The sequence below is a fragment of the Erythrolamprus reginae genome, chromosome 1, assembly GCF_031021105.1.
Source record: "Erythrolamprus reginae isolate rEryReg1 chromosome 1, rEryReg1.hap1, whole genome shotgun sequence".
Taxonomy (NCBI): Eukaryota; Metazoa; Chordata; class Lepidosauria; order Squamata; family Dipsadidae; genus Erythrolamprus; species Erythrolamprus reginae.
In genome coordinates this window covers 365288757-365309737 of record NC_091950.1, presented here as the reverse complement: position 1 = coordinate 365309737, position 20981 = coordinate 365288757, and the positions used below count along the sequence as shown (strand labels likewise).

The 20981-nt window shown below is 40.9% G+C and overlaps 1 protein-coding gene across 1 annotated transcript; it reads right to left on the bottom strand.

The window, feature by feature from the left end:
- Positions 1 to 1696: 1696 nt before the first annotated feature.
- On the bottom strand, positions 1697 to 20616 carry ANGEL2 (angel homolog 2). The gene is made up of 9 exons (XM_070734436.1): positions 20141 to 20616; positions 15663 to 16069; positions 13652 to 13908; positions 12679 to 12748; positions 8621 to 9042; positions 6644 to 6770; positions 4863 to 4926; positions 3466 to 3629; positions 1697 to 2104 (listed from the first exon to the last, which is right to left on the bottom strand). The coding sequence occupies exons 2-9, from the start codon at positions 16060 to 16062 to the stop codon at positions 1953 to 1955; spliced, it is 1656 nt and encodes a 551-aa protein (XP_070590537.1). The 5' UTR covers positions 16063 to 16069; positions 20141 to 20616; the 3' UTR covers positions 1697 to 1952.
- Positions 20617 to 20981: the final 365 nt, after the last annotated feature.

The following is a 20981-nucleotide window of genomic DNA, read 5'->3' as shown; positions in this document are numbered from 1 at the left end:
TAGGTTGCAACCCAAAACAGAAACAGCACGAGAGTACATTCAGTACAAAAAGGTTCTACTGAAAACATGTTGCATTTTGTCAGTGAGTTACACAATCCAAAGCGCAATTTGCATATGTTACATGTGTCATATTAAGCCACGAGCAAGTATCTTCCCCCAAGGTGCATTCAGAATGCAGAACGATAATTATGTTTGGATGATTAAACTAATGAATTGCATTTCCATCTGCTCAACCAATTCTCTGTAGGGAAGAACCGAGTCTGGATTTTATTTTTAATATAGCAATCTTCATAACAAAGACATCACCTACATCCTCCTCATTGCTGTATGTATTCAAATGCAGTTAGTTAGCTCTGCTCTTATAAAAGAAAATATGTGTATATCATCATAATCTGTTGCATTCTTGTTGAGCAGAAATACTGAGCTTTACATCCAAGAGCCCACTTTATCAAAGAATATGAAAAGATTTTCTCGAAGACCTCCAGTACTTAGCAATATTTTATTTGTATATACTGTAGTAATTATGTCTTTTAAATGAACAGAGCATCCAAAGTTGCCTTTCTGCTTTCTAAGACAGGTGGTATGTGTTCAACAGCTGTCTCACGTGCCAGGTTTGTAAACCATCCCTCAAGTGACGTGATCAGCAATTGAAGCTATGAAACAAGGCTGGGATGAGACGCTATAGTAGTGGTGGGTTGGCAGTAAAAGTACAGTGATACCTTGTCTTACAAACTTAATTGGTTCCAGGACGAGGTTCTTAAGGTGAAATGTTTGTAAGACGAAACAATGTTTCCCATAGGAATCAATGGAAAAGTGATTAATGCGTGCAAGCCCAAAATTCACCCCTTTTGCCAGCCGAAGCGCCCGTTTTTGCGCTGCTGGGATTCCCCTGAGGCTCCCCTCCATGGGAAACCCCACCTCTGGACTTCTGTGTTTTTGCGATGCTGCAGGAGAATCCCAGCAGGGGAATCCCAGCATCGCAAAAACGAGCGCTTCGCTGGCAACGGAAGTCTGGAGGTGGGGTTTCCCAGTGAAGGGAGCATCAGTGAAATCACAGCATCACAAAAACGCCAAAGTCCTCGAAACCCCACCTCTGGACCTCTGTGTTTTTACAATGCTGCAATTTCATTAAGGCTCCCCTCACTGGGAAACCCCACCTCTGGACTTCCCTTGCCAGCGAAGCATCCATTTTCGCGTTACTGGGATTCCCCTGCAGCATCACAAAAACACGGAAGTCCAGAGGTGGGGTTTTCCATGGAGGGGAGCCTCAGGGGAATCCCAGCAGTGCAAAAATGGGTGCTTGGCTGGCAACAGAAGTCCGGAGGCGGGGCATCCCAGTGGCGGCGGTGGGTTTGTAAGGTGAAAATAGTTTGTAAGAAGTGGCAAAAAAATCTTAAACCCCTGGTTTGTATCTCGAAAAGTTTGTATGACGAGGCGTTTGTAAGATGAGGTATCACTGTAGTCCCACACTTATCTGTAATGCTAACTATACACACAAATTGTGTTGCTGTTTACTGCCTTTTCTTGCCAAGGAAAGCGGTAACATTTTTGTTTCAACCTGCATGATCTATATCTGCCCCATATGCCAAATTAAAAATGCCTTGAGATCTATTTCCATAATAGAATATAAGGATATATATTCTTATATTATTCAATTTGAAAATTATGCTAATAAAACCCAAGCGTAGCAACAATATTTTTTATTTTAAAAAGTAATTTATTACACTTCTGTGAAAACATATACATTTACATATACATTTTTAAATACAGCACAGATATTTTCATTTATTAAAAAAGAAATCCCTATGTAAAAGTAGCTTGCTTTTCTTTTTTAATGTGAGCGCTATCAATAATTTACAACAGATCTTGTAAAAAATATCTTCAGTCATTTTTTGCTGGATTTAATAAAAATTAAGACGAATAGAAGGACATCAATTATTTTGATCGAGAAGTTATTCTTCCAGTCTGAATTTAGCCAGAAGAGGAAGATGGTCAGAGGAATTGATTTCGTTAGGAAGTCCATTGACTCCCCACAAATCTTGTTCTGTTACCAATGACAGTCTACCCAGAAGACTCAGTTCTCCACTGAAAAGAAGTTCAGCTCCTGTCAGAAGAAAAAAAGAGTTTTAAAAAAAGATATAGATAGTGTGAACACTAAGATACTGCTTGACAGGCAATTCCATTTCTGCCACACCGCTAGCCAAATCTGAATATATCACTGACTCCGATATTGCATTTACTATCCTGGGTACTTTTCTCCAATGTGGGCATCCAGATGATGTGGACCTCATGGGAAAACATGGGAAAAGACTTTCCAATGAAGGTGTGATGCACCAGTTGGAATACACACAAACAGCCAAGAGTTTTAGCATGCTTACTTGCCAAAACATGGTCAAATGACTGGTAACATTTTAGCACCATCTAGTGAATCACTGTCAGACTTTTTATTGCTGGATTACAATATAAAAACTTTCTGAAGTAGCAAAACCCGACCATTATTTTATGGGATATATTATTTGTTAAAAGATATGACCTTGCAAGAGCATGCAGGAGTCATAACATGATTTCATAGAAACATAGAAGATTGACGGCAGAAAAAGACCTCATAGTCCATCTAATCTGCCTTTATACTATTTCCTATATTTTATCTTAGGATGGATATATGTTTATCCCAGGCATGTTTAAATTCAGTTACTGTGGATTTACCAACTACGTCTGCTGGAAGTTTGTTCCAAGCATCTACTACTCTTTCAGTAAAACAATATTTTATTTATTTGTTTATTTATTTATTTTTATTTATTTATTTATTTATTGGATTTCTATGCCGCCCCTCTCCGTAGACTCGGGGCAGCTAACAACAATGATAAAAACAGCATGTAACAATCCAATTAATAAAACAACTAAAAACTCTTATTATAAAACCAAACACACACACAAACATACCATGCATAACTTGTAATGGCCATGGGAATATCTTAACTCCCCCATGCCTGGCCGCATAAGTGAGTCTTGAGTAGTTTACGAAAGACAGGGAGGGTGGGGGCAGTTCTAATCTCCGGTGGGAGTCGATTCCAGGGGGCCGGGGCCGCCACAGAGAAGGCTCTTCCCCTGGGGCCCGCCAAACGACATTGTTTAGTTGACGGGACCCGGAGAAGGCCAATTCTGTGGGACCTTATCGGTCGCTGGGATTCGTATGGTAGCAGGCGGTTTTTTCTCACATTGCTTCTGATCTTTCCCCGAACTAACCTCAGATTGTGCCCCCTTGTTCTTGTGTTCACTTTCTTATTAAAAACACTTCCCTCCTGAACCTTATTTAACCCTTTAACATATTTAAATGTTTCAATCATTTCCAGACAAAAACACTATCAGGATTAAAATAGAACACGGGTGCAATTTTTTTCAAGCCATAATACTTTTATGTGTTTACACCTGATTGGCCACAAGTTTGGTACAGAATTTGGTTACCTGGTTCCTGAGTAACATTGTCCCTTGCTGCAGAATAGAAGATGTAATCTACAGTCACTGCAGTTCTGGAGTGACAGGTTGTTACTTCTGGAACTCCACTGTCAGGCAGATAATGAGAATAGACTGAAGACAATTGAAAGCTGTGATGTAAATCTGTGGGTAATCTAAAATGGGAGAGGATAAAAAAAAATCTGAATATTCCCTGTAGCACACAACTAAAACAAACTACCTTTCTGAATCTAAGTTATCAACATATAAAGCTGTTGTGGTTAGCTCTGGCCCAGCTCCTGCTCCAAGGAATGTGGAGGTGGATGTGGGGGAGACATCCACATGCCGCAGGCCTGTTTTGCTCCCAGTAGAATCTGCCCACGAAGTCTCCTCTGATCAAGGAAGCGTGAGTGACAGGGAAGAGGGGAGTTTGGCAGACAGCCCAGGAGGAGATCAGTCATCTGTATCATCCCTGGATTCTGAACAAGAATTAATGACACATCCACGCATGCGTAGAGTGATGCATAGGAGACAACAACTGAAGGATTATTACAAGAGAAAATGAGGCCACCTGTGGTTGGGTGGGGCTGCTGTAATTAGTGCTACAGATAAAAGTGCAGCCTGGTGCTTTAGCCTCATGGCAGTTTATCTGATTCATTGTTTCGTCAAGATTGTGGTTTTTGCTGTTCAGGATTGTGTGTGTGGACTCTCTGGACTTTAGAATTGGACTCAATTTCCCAGTTATTGGGTGAGCAATTGGACTGCATTTAACCTGTGCCTTGTGTGTACCAGAAAATCCCTTTGACATTTAAAAAGGGAGCTGTTTCTGTTTTTCTGTTTATAAAAACCTTTGGGTTTTCCTTTTATCGTGTAGTGTGTGTCTTCCTGGACTAATTACCCTGTAATTAAGGGCGGTTGAGACACGCTGGCAGAACATAAAGCTGCCTATGCAGACAGTCAGGAACATGACTATCTACTCCAGCATTTAAAGGATCATCAACCTGCCACAGAATAAGCTAACCTAAGTTTTATAAGATCTAGAAGATTTTGTATATCCCTGAATACAAACCTTAAATACTTTTAAGTGAGAACCTTCCCCATACTGTTTAATCATGATTTAGTAAACTTGAAACACAGAAAGCCTATCTTTGTATTCTTTTCTTCATTGCAGTTTTAGTGTGATAATATTGACCCCAATTACACAAGGTCTTAAATTGCTCTTGATGCTTAAGGTGAATGAATACGCTACTTTCCCTTCCCACAAATCTTTGTTGGCGTTCAATAATTCCTCTAGTTGTTTTTGCTTTAGTTTACGCTTGCGTTTATATATATAAAAAACCCCAGCTAAAACTGGGTGCTTCAAGTATTGACAACTGAAAAGCAAATTAATAAAAATTGACAATAATTACCTTTTTTCTACTAGTAGGATCTCTTCTGACTGTTCTAAACTTGCATCTTTAGTCTCTTTTCTCTCTAGAAAAAAAAAGAGATGCTGATGATAGGAATATATATCTGACATTAGAACCAGATAGTTTAATGTATCTATTTGGTTGAGCATTCACTTTTTCAGACCCTAAGGTAGATTTCCCCCCCAAAACTTACTTATTTTAATTGGAAAGGTCAGTTTCTACAAAACTATCTTCCCCAAGGGCAAATCATCTGTGGCCCCATTGGACCAGAAGCCACTTCTAACCGTGATTCTTTAGCAATAAAAGTGAAGTTTCCTGAAGTTTCTTCTCTGCTCTCTGGGACAAAATCAACTCAGATATTTGTTTTCCCTCTGCTCCCATCCTTCACATTGTTTAAAAGATCCTTTGAAGTCTGGCTCTTCTCCCTGGCCTTGGGCTGGACTGGGTGTCAGGCCCCTTTTGTTTTCTATGGCTCTTAGAAACATAGAAACAGAAGACTGACGGCAGAAAAAGACCTCATGGTCCATCTAGTCTGCCCTTATACTATTTTCTGTATTTTATCTTAGGATGGATATATGTTTATCCCAGGCATGTTTAAATTCAGTTACTGTGGATTTATCAACCACGTCTGCTGGAAGTTTGTTCCAAGGATCTACCACTCTTTCAGTAAAATAATATTTTCTCATGTTGTTTTTGATCTTTTCCCCAACTAACTTCAGATTGTGTCCCCTAGTTCTTGTGTTCATTTTCCTATTAAAAACACTTCCCTCCTGGACCTTATTTAACCCTTTAACATGTTTAAATGTTTTGATCATGTCCCCCCCTTTTCCTTCTGTCCTCCAGACTATACAGATTGAGTTCATTAAGTCTTTCCTGATACGTTTTATGTTTAAGACCTTCCACCATTCTTGTAGCCCGTCTTTGGACCCGTTCAATTTTGTCAATATCATTTTGTAGGTGAGGTCTCCAGAACTGAATACAGTATTCCAAATGTGGTCTCACCAGCACTCTATATAGCGGTCTGTCTGGAAATTTTATTCTGGATGCCTGTTGTTTTTCTTTTTAATTCATAATTGTTTAAAATTTGCATGCCACTGGCCTTATAAATACCGTATAATCAACGAGATGAAACATAGATGGAATTTTAAGGTAGAAATAGATGTAAACTGCATTACAATACTACAGGAAAGCATATGAGTGAGACTATTAAAAAAAAAAAAATATCTTCCAGTAAATGTTCTGCCAAGCATTATTAGTTTTAAAAAATCCTCAATTAGTCACAAAAATCCAATCTTGCCCACCCACTCTGTTGCCCTCAGACCACCTTCAAAATATTAAGTCCGGTCCCTCAAGCTCTATCCAACTTTGATCAATTCAATATTTTGCTTCTGTGGCAGTGGCTCTCCAAAATCTCAGGTAGATCCCCCCCCAATAATTTCATCTGATTCTGATATTAAAAAATAATAAATAAATAATTCATATAACGGCCTTCGGTAAATAAACAGACATTCTATCATGAAGCTACAAATATTGTGTACACGTTCAGATAGACTCATACAATATAATGGTTCCTTCCCTTCCACTCTGTCCAAAAGTTGCCCATACCTACAGTTGATTGCTTGGAATAACTATCAAAAACAACAATCCTGATTCTATTGAATTTGCTTTCTAAGCTCCTATACAAGCATCCAGTGCCTTAACACTTAACAATCATCTTTGAGAGAGAAAAAATGTTCACAAGACCACTCCCTAGTCTCAAAAAAATAAAATAAAAAATCTACCTCTTTCTTTTACTAGGCGTTTCTGATGTTCCTCGTAAATACAGTCCTGAGAAATGCCAAGGCTTTGAGGCCAAATGGGAATTGTTAGTATCCTATTGCCCCTTGGAGACTGTTCCTGGCCAGATACCTTAAAAATAAAGCACAAAACAAGATGTAGATATATTCTTAGACATTGCAATGTCAGTCTGCTCTCTCAAAACAATTCTCCATAGCGTTTTGTTCCACCCACCAGAATAATTAGTGTCACATATAAACTTAGCTGTTTTAATATAAATTCCTGACTATTATTTCAAGAATTAATTTAGAATGTAAAAATGCTTTGTCTGTTTCAAAGTATAACGTACATAGTCTTAACCTTTTGTAACACAGCTTTCCTCCAATAACTCATAATAGCACCCATATGACTAAGATCTGTATGCAAGTGTTACTGGACCAACCCTTTTAATGCACTGTCATTCTCATTTCTGCTTTCAAATGATCCTTTGTAGATATCACCCTCTTTACTGTGGCAATCCTGATATCACAGATCAGGGTGAGCCAAGGTAGTGTACAAACTTCAAAGTGTATGCCTTCTTATTCTCCATTAGAGAGAGGGAGAGCTAGGGGAGAAGGGGGTGAAAAGTCCAGAAACATTGGAAGAAGCTAATTCCAGGGATTTTTAATCACATTTATTTATTTATTTATTAGATTTGTATGCCGCCCCTCTCTGAAGACTCGGGGCGGCTCACAACAGTAATAAAAACAATATAGCAGTGGAACAAATCTAATATTAAAAAACATATAAAACCCTATCATTATTTAAAAAACCAACCAGCACATTCATACCAAACATACAACAAAGTATAAAAAAAAGCCTGGGGGAAAGGTGTCTCAGCTCCCCCATGCCTGGCGGTATAAGTGAGTCTTGAGTAGTTTACAAAAGACAGGGAGGGTGGGGGCAGTTCTAATCTCTGTGTGTGAGGGTGGGTAAGGAAAGGAAAGATTCTCCATTCCCCCGCCCCCCTGAATTTTTCCATTTCCTCATCTCAAGCCATTCAATTCATGTCGCATGAATCCCAGTGACTGGTTCGGTTCCACAGAGTTGGCCTTCTTCAGGTTCCGTCAACTAGACAATGCCGGTTGGCGGGGTCTAGGGGGAAGAGCCTTCTCTGTGGGGGCCCCAGCCCTCTGGAATCAACTTCCCCCTGTAGATACGCTCTGCCCCCACCCTCCTTGCCTTCCGCAAGTGTCTCAAGGCCCATTTACATCTGGGGCCATTAGATTCTTGCCCCTGGCCGATGCATGGACTGAGAGAAACTGATTGAATGAGAATGACTGGTTTTTTAGAGTTTTTAGTTTTAGATTATACAGTGGTCCCTCGATTTTCACGGGTTCGAACTTCGTGAAAAGTCTATACCACGGTTTTCAAAAATATTAATTAAAAAATACTTTACGGTTTTTTCGCCCTATACCACAGTTTTTCCTGCCCGATGATGTCATATGTCATTGCCAAACTTTCACCTTTAAAAAACTTTTTTAAAATAAACTTTAATAAATAAACATGGTGAGTAATAATCTAAATGGTTGCTAAGGGAATGGGAATTTCTAAATTTAGGGGTTTACAGTGTTAAGGGAAGGCTTGGGATACTGTTCATAGCCAAAAATAGTGTATTTACTTCCGCATCTCTACTTCGCGGAAATTTGACTTTCGCGGGCGGTCCCGCGAAAATCAAGGGAACACTGTATATTTCATTAATTGGACCCAAAATGGTATGTATTGTGTCACTGTATGTTGTGAGCCGCCCTGAGTCCTCAAAGAGGGGCGGCACAGAAGTCCAATCAATCAATCAATCAATCAATCAAAATATAGGCCTTAGTGCAATCTTTACTCTTACAGTTGCTTATTGCAAGAAATCAATACTTTATTGTTGGCTAATTTTCAGGGATGCTTGTTTGTCTACCTTTGTTTTCACAGCAGCTTCACAGAAAGATACTTACTTTTCCTATTGCCAGACCTTCGTAATTCAGCTTTCCTTTTGTCAAGAAATTGTACAGAGGAGAATGAGGGACAGAATTGAAATCACCGCAGATGACAAGGGGACAAAAACGCCCGTCTTCACGAATGGCAACACTGGTAATTTCTGCCAGGAGCATGGCTAGCTGGGTGAGTTTAATGTCTCCCCGCCTTGGATTATACAGGAGATGTGTGTTGGCCACACAGATGGCAGTGGGGGCTCTGTAGGAAAACCGAGGCTGCAGGAGCAGAACCATCCCCACATTATCTCTATCCAGAAGTGGGATATTGTGACGGAAGAATTCCACAGGGTTGGAGGAAAGAAGACTGAATTTAGAGGTCTTGAAGCATATAGCACAGCCATCAGGCTTCCTTCCTGTCCTCATTTTATATTCACAGTGATAGCCTAGGAAAAAACCAGAAAAGGACAAGTTTCATGATGTCCAAGAACTAGAGCATAGAATATGAGCAAGAATTATATATTATATTATGTTATGTCATACTATATTATACCATATTATATTATAGAATAGAATAGAATTTTTAATTAGCCAAGTGTGATTGGACACACCAGGAATTTGACTTTGGTGCCCCAAGTCTTCGGAGAAGGGCGGCATACACATCTGGACCGGGACTCACTGCTCACAGTCACTCATGCCCTCATCACCTCGAGGTTTGACTACTGTAATGCTCTCTACGTGGGGCTACCTTTGAAAAGTGTTCGGAAACTTCAGATCATGCAGAATGCAGCTGCGAGAGCAATCATGGGCTTCCCTAGGTATGCCCATGTTACACCAACACTCCGCAGTCCGCATTGGTTGCCGATCAGTTTCCGGTCACAATTCAAAGTGTTGATTATGACCTATAAAGCCCTTCATGGCATCGGACCAGAATATCTCCGGGACCACCTTCTGCCACATGAATCCCAGGGACCAGTTAGGTTCCACAGAGTTGGCCTTCTCCGGGTCCCGTCAACTAAACAATGCCATTTGGCGGGACCCAGGGGAAGAGCCTTCTCTGTGGTGGCCCCGACCCTCTGGAACCAGCTCCCCCCAGAGATTAGAACTGCGCCCACCCTCCTCGCCTTTCGTAAACTCCTTAAAACCCACCTTTGCTGTCAGGCATGGGGGAATTGAAACATCTCCCCCGGGCCTATACAGTTTATGTATGGTATGCTTGTGTGTATGTTTGCTTTTAATAATGGGGCTTTTAGTGTTTCTTTTAAATTATTAGATTTGTAATATATTGTTTATTATTGCTGTGAGCAGACCCGAGTCTATGGAGAGGGGCGGCATACAAATCTAATAAACAAACAAACAAACAAACAAACAAACAAACAATAATAATAATAATAATAATAATAATAATATGCTTATTGCATATCCTTATTGCCTCACGCTAAGCTGTAATGCAGTTTACTTTTGATTTAGGTTACCAGGTGAGTCTGTTCATTACAGTAGATTTAACAAAGTATGGATATAGAAACCCGGGGTTAGCACAATGTGACAATTCAGCATTTATGATTTAATAAAAATAGTTAAGCAAAACAATTTAGCATCGTTGTTAGGCAGGAATGATTGGCCAGAATACATGTTTCACAATGAGCAAATTCTGAAGAATGGCACATAAAAGAACCTATATGTACACATATTTAAAAGCATTTGTTGGTTTGCTAATGGGATTATGAGACAGAAGGAGGCGAAACAGATAATATATGCTGCTAAAGCCTCAAAAGAGGAAGAAATAGCAAAATTTGTAAAGAAGGGGGATAAAACCTTCTTCAGATATATTAGTGATAGGAAGAAGAAAAACTGCAGCATCACAAAGCTTAGTACCGGGAATAATACATGCATTAATGGGAATAAGGAGATCGCTGACCATTTCAATAGCTACTTCTGTTCAGTTTTCTCAAAGGACACCTTACAAAATAATACTATAGAGGGATATAGCATTGCTTCCAGCTGTACGGATTCAGCTCCAGTGATCTTAGAAGCCGATGTCTTAGAAGAACTTGAAAGATTAAAGATAAATAAGGCAATGGGTCCAGATGGCATCCATCCCAGAGTTCTTAAAGAACTCAGATCTGTCATTGCTACCCCCCTGACTGATTTGTTTAACCAATCCCTGTTAACAGGAGATGTTCCTGAGGATTGGAGAATGGCCAGTGTTGTGCCTATCCACAAGGGCAGTAGAGAAGAAGCTGGAAACTACAGGCCAGTTAGCTTGACATCAGTTGTAGTTAAAATGATGGAGACTCTACTCAAAAAGAGGATAAATCAGCATCTAAAAAACAATAACTTATTGGACCCAAATCAGCATGGCTTTACTGAAGGCAAATCGTGTCAGACTAATCTCATTGAGTTCTTTGACTATGTCACAAAGGTGTTGGATCAAGGTGGTGCCGTGGATATTGCCTATCTGGACTTCAGCAAAGCCTTTGATACGGTTCCACATAAAGAGCTGATAGATAAATTAGTGAAGATTGGACTTAATCCCTGGATAGTTCAGTGGATTTCAAGCTGGCTGAAGCATAGACATCAGAGAGTTATTGTTAATGGCGAGTATTCTGAGCAGAGACAGGTTACAAGCGGTGTGCCACAAGGGTCTGTTCTGGGTCCTATTCTTTTTAATGTTTGTGAGTGACATAGGGGAAGGTTTGGTAGGGAAGGTTTGCCTATTTGCCGATGACTCTAAAGTGTGCAATAGGGTTGATATTCCTGGAGGGGTCTGTAATATGGTAAATGATTTAGCGTTACTAGATAAATGGTCAAAGCAATGGAAACTGCAGTTTAATGTTTCCAAATGTAAAATAATGCACTTGGGGAAAAGGAATCCTAAATCTGAGTATTGCATTGGCAGTTCTGTGTTAGCAAAAACTTCAGAAGAGAAGGATTTAGGGGTAGTGATTTCTGACAGTCTCAAAATGGGTGAGCAGTGTGGTCGGGCGGTAGGAAAGGCAAGTAGGATGCTTGGCTGCATAGCTAGAGGTATAACAAGCAGGAAGAGGGAGATTGTGATCCCCTTATATAGAGCGCTGGTGAGACCACATTTGGAGTACTGTGTTCAGTTCTGGAGACCTCACCTACAAAAAGATATTGACAAAATTGAACGGGTCCAAAGACGGGCTACAAGAATGGTGGAAGGTCTGAAGTATAAAACGTATCAGGAAAGACTTAATTAACTCAATCTGTATAGTCTGGAAGACAGAAGGAAAAGGGGGGACATGATCGAAACATTTAAATATGTTAAAGGGTTAAATAGGGTTCAGGAGGGAAGTGTTTTTAACAGGAAAGTGAACACAAGAACAAGGGGACACAATCTGAAGTTAGTTGGAGGAAAGAGCAAAGGCAACATGAGAAAGTATTATTTAACTGAAAGAGTAGTAGATCCTTGGAACAAACTTCCAGCAGACGTGGTTGGTAAATCCACAGTAACCGAATTTAAACATGCCTGGGATAAACATATATCCATTGTAAGATAAAATACAGGAAATAGTAAAAGGGCAGACTAGATGGACCATGGGGTCTTTTTCTGCCGTCAGTCTTCTATGTTTCTATGTTTCTATTATTATGTTTATATTAGAGTGGGTTAGGAAAGAGAGCAAACCCACTAGGTACTGCTGCTTTCTTACAAATTGCTTACTTTTCAATACTGAAACCGGTAAGTAGAATGCAGGGGCGGAATGCTCCCAGTTTGTTTGTGCCTGTCGGTCGTTGGAGAGCCAGTCGGAAGGGAGTGCAAGGCCCCGCCCACCTGCCGGATACCGCCATTTGGGTTCTTTTACCCTCTGTGCATACACAAAATGTTCTGTGCATGCGCCGAGGGCAAAAGTACCCAAATGGCGGTGTCTGGGCAAAGCCTCGCGCTCCCTTCGTGCTCGGCTCTCTGACGATCAACAGGCATGAGCGAAGGAGGAGCATTTCATCCCTGTGCAGGGGTGTAAACTAAGGAAGAATACTTCATATAATTTTATAATTAAGTAAATAAGTTAACTGTTTTACTATGCAGGATTTTGGGGTTACATATAATGGAAATGTAGTACCTAAGGCTTCCAAGCTTGGCTTGATCTCTACTCCATATTGATCTTCTTGGACTTCCTGCAAACAAAGTACCTGTGGGTGGGGAAAGAGGTGATCAACAGTGAAAGATCCATGTCATCACCTAACATTATTATTACGACAATTTTAGAAGTGATTTGAATTCTAACTAATACGATAATAAAAATTAATGCAGATAATTTAACACAAAATAAAAAGATTGATGGAAAGGACTGGATACAGTCCAAGCACAGTTAAGAATTTCCAAGTTTTACCAATTTCAGATACACAGAGTTAATATACACACAGTTTTTCCAGCGAAAGCAATGGGACATTTAGAGACAATGCTGTGCACATTAATGTAAATACTACTACTAGGCTCAGGGTAGCATACAATGCTAAAAGAAATACATTTTCTGCAAAAGTATTGGCTTTTCCAATGTTCTTCCACTTGAAAGCCATCCACTTCTAAGTAAACATAAGTAACATTGTGCTGCAAGAAAATAAATCAAGATTCAGAGAAAACCTTTGTTTTGATATCAGATTTCTCACAGATAATTGTATTTTGAAACACAGTACCTCCTGAGATTAGATTGGACTTGACCCTGTTGGCTTTTTGAAAAACCTTGAAGGCCTGGATTTGTTGCTAGATATGAGAGTTGGGAGATTAGTTGGAGGACGCCCAGTATTTTTATTTATTGCATTTATTTTTTATTCTAGTAGTTATTGTACATTTTATATATTGTTGTTGTTTTATAGGGTGTTTTTACATTTTGATAGCCACCAAGAGTCACTAGGGCAAGATAGGGGACGTATAAATCTAATTAAATGAATAAAAATAGTAAATAAATTATATGACATATATTTAAATTTTATTTAAACTTGTAATATGTGAAATGCACCAGTGTACGTTTATTATCAACAAAAACAATACCATGTATCGATGATCAATTTTCTTACTGGCAGCTTTCTACTTACATCTGCATCAAGTTGTTTGATATCGGCAAGAATGTTGGGAAAACGATAATTCCAAGCTAGTATTTGCTGATGGCAGTGTTTGTAGAGGTGAGGATTGTATTCTAATAAATCTTGCGAAAGAATGTTGTATGACATTACAGTAAAATCAAATGTTGCCTGTGGATCTTTATCATCTTGGTTGATCTGCATCTTGTCTCCAATAATTGTTGTTTTTTTACTTTGATGGCAAAAGTATTCCCAATGTCTCTTGATAAACCCTGGCAAAACACAATAAATGGATTGAAATGCAGAGCAGGAACAGTGCATAAACAATAATCAAGAAGAAATCTAAAAGATGCCGAGTTATTTTTTTCTTATTGTATAATATTACTATTTTCCATTAACAGACTCCGATTTAAAAAGTTGGGGGCATTGTTATTGTCAGAAATGTTTATTCATAGCATAGCAAGATTACATAAAAGATTCTTCAGGGTATCTTTAAAAAGAAATAACTTCATATATTTAGATCCCCAAAAATGTACTCTGGGATATCTACATGATTCTAGTAATTAGGAATTTTTGAAGGAGAGGTAATAAAAATATACATATTAATGAGGTAATTATGAATAGTTCTAAGTATCTGAATAAATGCCAGTCAGTGTACTTGATAAGAGGAATGATCTCCTGTTGTTTACTGTAAGTTCTTAGTTACAACTTTACAGTGGGCATTGGACATCAACTTATGTTTTTCAAAGTCTTGCTCAATGTGTTGGATTAGGGATCTGTTTACTTAGGTTACTTATGGGACTGCCGATCCACTAATCTCTGCCCATCCCATTCGATCTGGTAATGGGAATGTTCTGGATCTTCTAATGAAGCAATGTCACCTGATGATGGATCTCAGGAAATATACCTTTCCTCTCATAGGCACCTGCATCTGCTCTATGAAGCAAACTGTCACTCCGAAATGCAGATGATCCAAACCAATTGGCCTGTAGGAAGACTGTGAAGACTTGGTTATTTGCTCAGGAATGTTAGTTGTGGGGGCTCTGGTATATGTGTATATGCATTGTGTATGATCTGAGATTCGCCTGGTGCACCAGTTGCGGCCCTATCTGGACCGGGAGTCACTGCTCACAGTCACTCATGCCCTCATCACCTCGAGGTTCGACTACTGTAATGCTCTCTACATGGGACTACCTTTGAAAAGTGTTCGGAAACTTCAGATCGTGCAGCTGCGAGAGCAATCATGGGCTTCCCAAGGTATGCCCATGTCACACCAACACTCCGCAGTCTGCATTGGTTGCCGATCAATTTCCGGTCACAATTCAAAGTGTTGGTTATGACCTATAAAGCCCTTCATGGCATCGGACCAGAATACCTCCGGGACCGCCTTCTGCTGCACGAATCCCAGCGACCGATTAGGTCCCACAGAGTTGGCCTTCTCCGGGTCCCGTCGACTAAACAATGTCGTTTGGCAGGACCCAGGAGAAGAGCCTTCTCTGTGGCAGTCCCGACCCTCTGGAACCAGCTCCCCCCGGAGATTAGAACTGCCCCCACCCTCCTTGCCTTTCGTAAAGTTCTTAAGACCCATCTCTGCCATCAGGCATGGGGAAACTGAGACATCTCCCCTGGGCCTATACAGTTTGTACATGGTATGTTTGTTTGTATGTTTGCTTTTAATAATGGGGTTTTTAGCGGTTTTTTTAATTATTAGATTTGTTCTTACATTGTTCTTGTTATTGTTGTGAGCCGCCCCAAGTCTACGGAGAGGGGCGGCATACAAATCTAATAAATAATAATAATAATAATAATAATAATAATAATTTTCATGGCGGTTCTTTTCCTGGTTTGGAGGGGGTTTCTTTTACGGTGTGTGTGTGTATATGTCTTGGTTGATTATGTTTTTATTCCGTTTGCCATCCAAAGCTGAGCAATAATTAGACAATTATCCAAAATCTCTCTCTACACTCCAGCTAATTATCCATTTCCAATGAAGACCAATGATCAACATAATAAAATGACATGTTACTTTTTAGTCTTGGAGCGTTTTCTTCTTTAAGCGGAGATGATAGTTTTTCATTTAAAGGAGATAAATTTATCTTTTGTTCGACATTGCAATCGATGTCCTCCACTTCGCCATCTCTTCTTTTTTTAAAAACTGGTTCACAGTCCTCGGATTTCATTTTCGCAGTACAAAAATGAAGGGAAGAGTTTTGCCAGAGGTTGGAAGAAAGTTGCAAGTTCCAGAACAGGGGAAGTCTCCAATTCTCCCCCAAATTCTGAAGGTTCAAATGTGGGTAGCAAGCCCAAGAATAGTACTCTACACACTTCAGGCACTGAATAGCTTGATCATTCTGAAGGTATCTTTGAAGATGATTCCGGTAAAATCCCCAATCTCTAACCAGCCGATGAAGGTGGCGGGACAGCATAGGATATCTAGAAAAAAATGCATGAGATTTCTGTAATATAAAATTTAAGTTGGAAAGGAGGAAGAATAAATGGAGAAGGAAAAGAGGGAAAATATTACAATTATCAAAAAATTTAGATTGATGACATTTGCATATCGTTTAAGGCAGCTATCTATAAAAGTGCATAAGCATCACTTACTGGCATCAATATTTCAGTATCAGGAGTTTAAGTTTAAGTTTAATCAGATTTGTATGCCGCCCCTCTCCGCAGACTCGGAGCGGCTCACAGCAATAACAATACAATGTAAAACAAATCTAATATTTAAGTTAATTTAAAAAACACCACAAATTAAAACCAATCATACACACTGGCATACCATGCATAAATTTTATAAGCCTAGGGGGAGGGAACATGTCAATTCCCCCCATGCCTAAAGTGTAGGTAGAAGCCAGTCTATTTATTTATGTATTTATTTATTAGATTTCTTTGCCACCCTATTCCTCGGACTCAGGGAGGCTCACAACAAAGTGATACATAACATGTAGAAATCTAAATTTAAAAATATACCAAACCTCCAACCAATTTCTTAAAAAAACCAATCACAAGTAATCAGACACAAATTCATACTTTGGCCAAGGCTAGATGTTGGTCTTAGCAGTCCCAAGCCCATCGGCAAAGATAGATCTTTAGACTCTTGCGGAAGAGGAGGAGGGTGAGGGTAGTGCAAATCTCTGGAGAGGTCTGGGGCCGTCACAGAGAAGGCTCTTCCCCTAGGTCCTGCCAGGTGACATTGTCTACCTGGAGAAGGCCAATTCTGTGGGACCTGATCACAGTTGCTGGGTTATGAGTGGGAGGATATTTCTGCTTTCACGTGCTTTTTGTGGTACAGGTACTTGATTTACAATCATTTGTTTAGGAATTGTTCAAAATTACAACAGCACTGAAAAAACTGCCTTATTACCCATTCTCACACTTACAACCATTGCAGGGTCTTTAGTCATGCAATAAAAATCCAGGCATTTGGCAAGTGGCATATATCCTTAGAATCACACAACATTGGACAACAAAAGTTTTTCAAGAGCTTCTTTTTGAAACATTTTGATTATGGTAGACCCTTCAAACAATACAAATATAATTTCAGAATGACTCCATCATGCAGGATAGAATATCTGATCGCAGTTCTTCAGGAATTGTATGTTGCTGTTTTCTGGACTTTGTTGATTTTTCACGCCTTTGAAACCAAAGCAGAGCAACCTGTGTGTGTGTGTGTGTGTGTGTCTCACTTGGTTGGAAGAAGAAGGGGTGTGAAGTTGCTTCTCAGCTGCTTGCTAAGTACTTAATGACTGCTTAAGGGAAATTGTACAGACTACCCAGTTGTTTTGGGATGAGTGCTCTTTGCAACACAAAAAGAGTGCTTAGCTTATTTTGAATTTTGTGATAAAGAACATTGTTTTGACTTTTCAAACCTGTGTGTGTCTGAAATTTGTACCCTTGAATTTTTGGGACAGAGCCCAACAGAACAAGCTCCAACATGCATGTGTGTGGTGGCTTACTGATTTTTGCCTTGCACAGAGGCTTTGGGATGGCATTTTTGGCTTCCAGAGAGCCTCCAGGGGGAAGGGGGGCTGTTTTTAGCCTCCTCCGGCTCCAGGGAAGCCTTTGGAGCCTGGGGAGGGTGAAACACGAGCCTACGTGCCCCCCAGAAATTGGGAAACAGGCCGTATCTGGCCTCCAGAGGCTCTCCAAGGGGTGGGGGAAGCTGTTTTCATCCTCCCCAGGCATTGAATTATGGATGTGGACACTCGCACATGCGCGATAGCACGCACACCCGCTCTTTCGGCACCCGAGGGGAGAAAGATTCGCCATCACTGGCCTAGAACTTTGTCACCTTCGATCTGACCTTAAGGTAGTTCACAAAATCATCTACCACAATGTCCTATCTGTCAATGATTTCTTCAGCTTCAACCGCAACAATACATGAGTACCCAATAGACTCAAACTCAATGTAAACTGCTCCAAACTCGACTGCAGAAAAACTTCAGCAACAGAATGATCAATGCCTGGAATGGGCTATCTGACTCTCTGGTTTCTTCCCCAAACCCTAAAAACTTTAACCTTAGATGCTGGTTCCCAATGTGGGGCCCATGCCGAACAGGGAAGCAATTTGATTTTTAAAAGGGGCAATTGGAACCTTGTTTAAACCAAATTAATGGCCTTTTTAGGCTTCCTCCACATGAGTAGCTCACTTTTTGAATAGTAAGACTCTTAGCTTATAGTTTTAACTAATTAGATTTGTATACATATTGTTGTTTGTATTGTATTCTGTGAGCTGCCCCGAGTCTTCAGAGAAGGGCGGCATACAAGTCTAATATAATAATAATAATAATAATAATAATAATAATAATAATAATAATACTGTGCTGATGGGTACGCCTTGTTGTGGTAGTGGGGCTTGTGTGCTTCAATGAAGCTGAGAGCTGTGCCGGCGGTAGTGTAAACTACTGGTAGGTCTAACCTTGCCTGAGTGGTCAAAGCAGAGGAGCCAGACATTTAAACTAATGGAGCGACAAACAAAAAGACGTCCATACTGGCTTGGTTGTCGCCCAGGATAAAAAGACCGCGGTGGCTGCTGTGGAAACTGGGCAGCCATTGACAAATGAGCTACAGGAACAAAACAAATAAAAAAGCGGCAGAAATTCTCAATGTCAGAGAATCGCACAATCATGAAGTGTTATTACAACTCAGAGCCTGAAAAACATGGATATCAAAGATGGATGTACCAATTAGGGAAACAAGAACATGCAGACTCAAAAATAATGGAACTTCGACTGGCCGATCAGCGACGACTCATAACCAGGAACCAAATGTTCAGTGAAGTCAAATTAGAAGAAATACAGAGCTGTGGCACAGATGATCCACTGGAACTTGTGTCAGAACTACCATCTACCAGTGGCAAAGAACTGGTGGGATCATAAGCCTGAAAATGTGGTCGAAAATGAGCAAGCAAAACTACTATGGGACTTCCGACTGACTGAATTCTGAAGCATAACACACCAGACATCCTGATTGTGGAGAAAAAGAAAGTATGGATAATCAACAACGCAATCCCAGGAGACAGCAGAATTGAGGAGAAGCAGCTAGAGAAATTAGTTAAATACGAAGATCTAAAAATCGAGCTGCAACGACTCTGGCATAAGCCAGAGAAAGTGGTCCCAGTGGTCCTTGGCACGTTGGGCGCAGTGCCAAAGGATCTCAGCAGACATTTGAAAACCATTGGAATTGACAAAATCTCCATTTGTCAATTGCAAAAGGCTGCTTTACTGGGATCGGCACACATAATTTGCCGCTAAATCACGCAGTCCTAGGTGCTTGGGAAGCGCCCGACTGGTGATGAAATATGAAATCCAGCATAGGGATCTCATTTGCTGTGTTGTATTGACATAATAATAATGTCACAGGGTGCGAGGGCATCAGGATTCTAGAGATGCTTAGGTGGGGCATGGCCCAAAAAAGGTTGGGAACCACTGTCTTAGACCAGGGGTAGGCAAAGTTGGCTCTAGTATGACTTGTGGACTTCAGCTCCCAGAATTCCTGAGCCAATCATGCTAGCTCAGGAATTCTGGGAGTTGAAGTTCACAAGTCATAGAAGAGGCAACTTTGCCTACCCCTGTCTTAGACTGTCTACAGTCGACCTCACCCATTCCTAAGAGGTCGGTAAGGGGCGTGCATAAGCGCACCATTGTGCCTACCGTCCTACTTTACCTGTGCCTACTTTGCTAATGTTTATGTTTATACCAATACCAACTACCTTGTCCGTGCTTGACAAACAAACAAAATAAAGCAGCATCCTCCACATCGCATACAAATCAAATCAATCAATCAATCAATCAATCAATCAATCAATCAATCAAATCCCACTACGAGCAGGTTCAATCAGACGGGACAGTTCTTATCCTTCTGGCCATCGTTCCACGAGGTTGCTCGACTACAGCGACCACATATATCAAGGGAATGATGGGAGTTGTAGTCCAACCTATCCGACGGCGCTAGGATTTGGGGAGTCTGCCCTAGGGCCACGCGGGAGGTCGGTATCCTTACCTCCGAGCGGGCCGCTTCCGCTCTCCCGGCCAGACCGCTGCTCTCCCCCGTCACTCGCCCGACGGGTCATCTCAGGCCGCCGCCGCCTCTTTCATTCACCGCGCGCGTTCAGGACTCGGCCCCGCGGGTGCTTCAAACCAGCCGCTCCTCCCGCAGAACAAGGCCCACCTGTTCCTCCGACCCTCTTTCTCCCATCGCCTCCGCTTTCGCTTCGGCGCATGGGACTTGTAGTTTCTATTTTTCCCACGGGCGTGACTTTCGTTCACGTTTCCGTAGACTCACGAAAAACGGAGCCGCTGAGAAACCCCCTTTGGGTCCTTTTAAACCGCTCCCGTTTCCCCCGTTTTAGGAACAGCTCGGGAATCCCAGTTTGCGCTGAAGGATCAAAGAGGTGGCTAGAGGTTAACTCTCGAGTTCTTTTATAGGCCAGGGCTCTTCAACCGTGGCGACTTTAAGACTTGTGGACTTCAATTCCCAGTATTCCTCATCCAGGAAAGCCGATGCTTTTTTGCCGGCTGAGGAATTCTGGGAGTTGAAGTCCATAAGTCTTATAGTGCCACGGCTAGGGACGCCTGTTTTAAACAGTCATTTCGTGGCGGGCGGATTATATTCATCCGCAGGGGTGGGCAAAGTTGGCTTTTCTATGACTTCAACTCCTAGAATTCCTGAGCCAATCATGCTAGCTCAGGAATTCTGAGGCTTGAAGTCCACATGTCACAGAAGAGCCAACTTTGCCTACCCCGATCTAAGGATTTGCTGCGAGCCCGGAAGTTCGAACTGGAAACTGCTCTTCCTTTATTTTCTCTCTTTGGTCTTGCCGATGTCCAAATCTCGAAGAAGT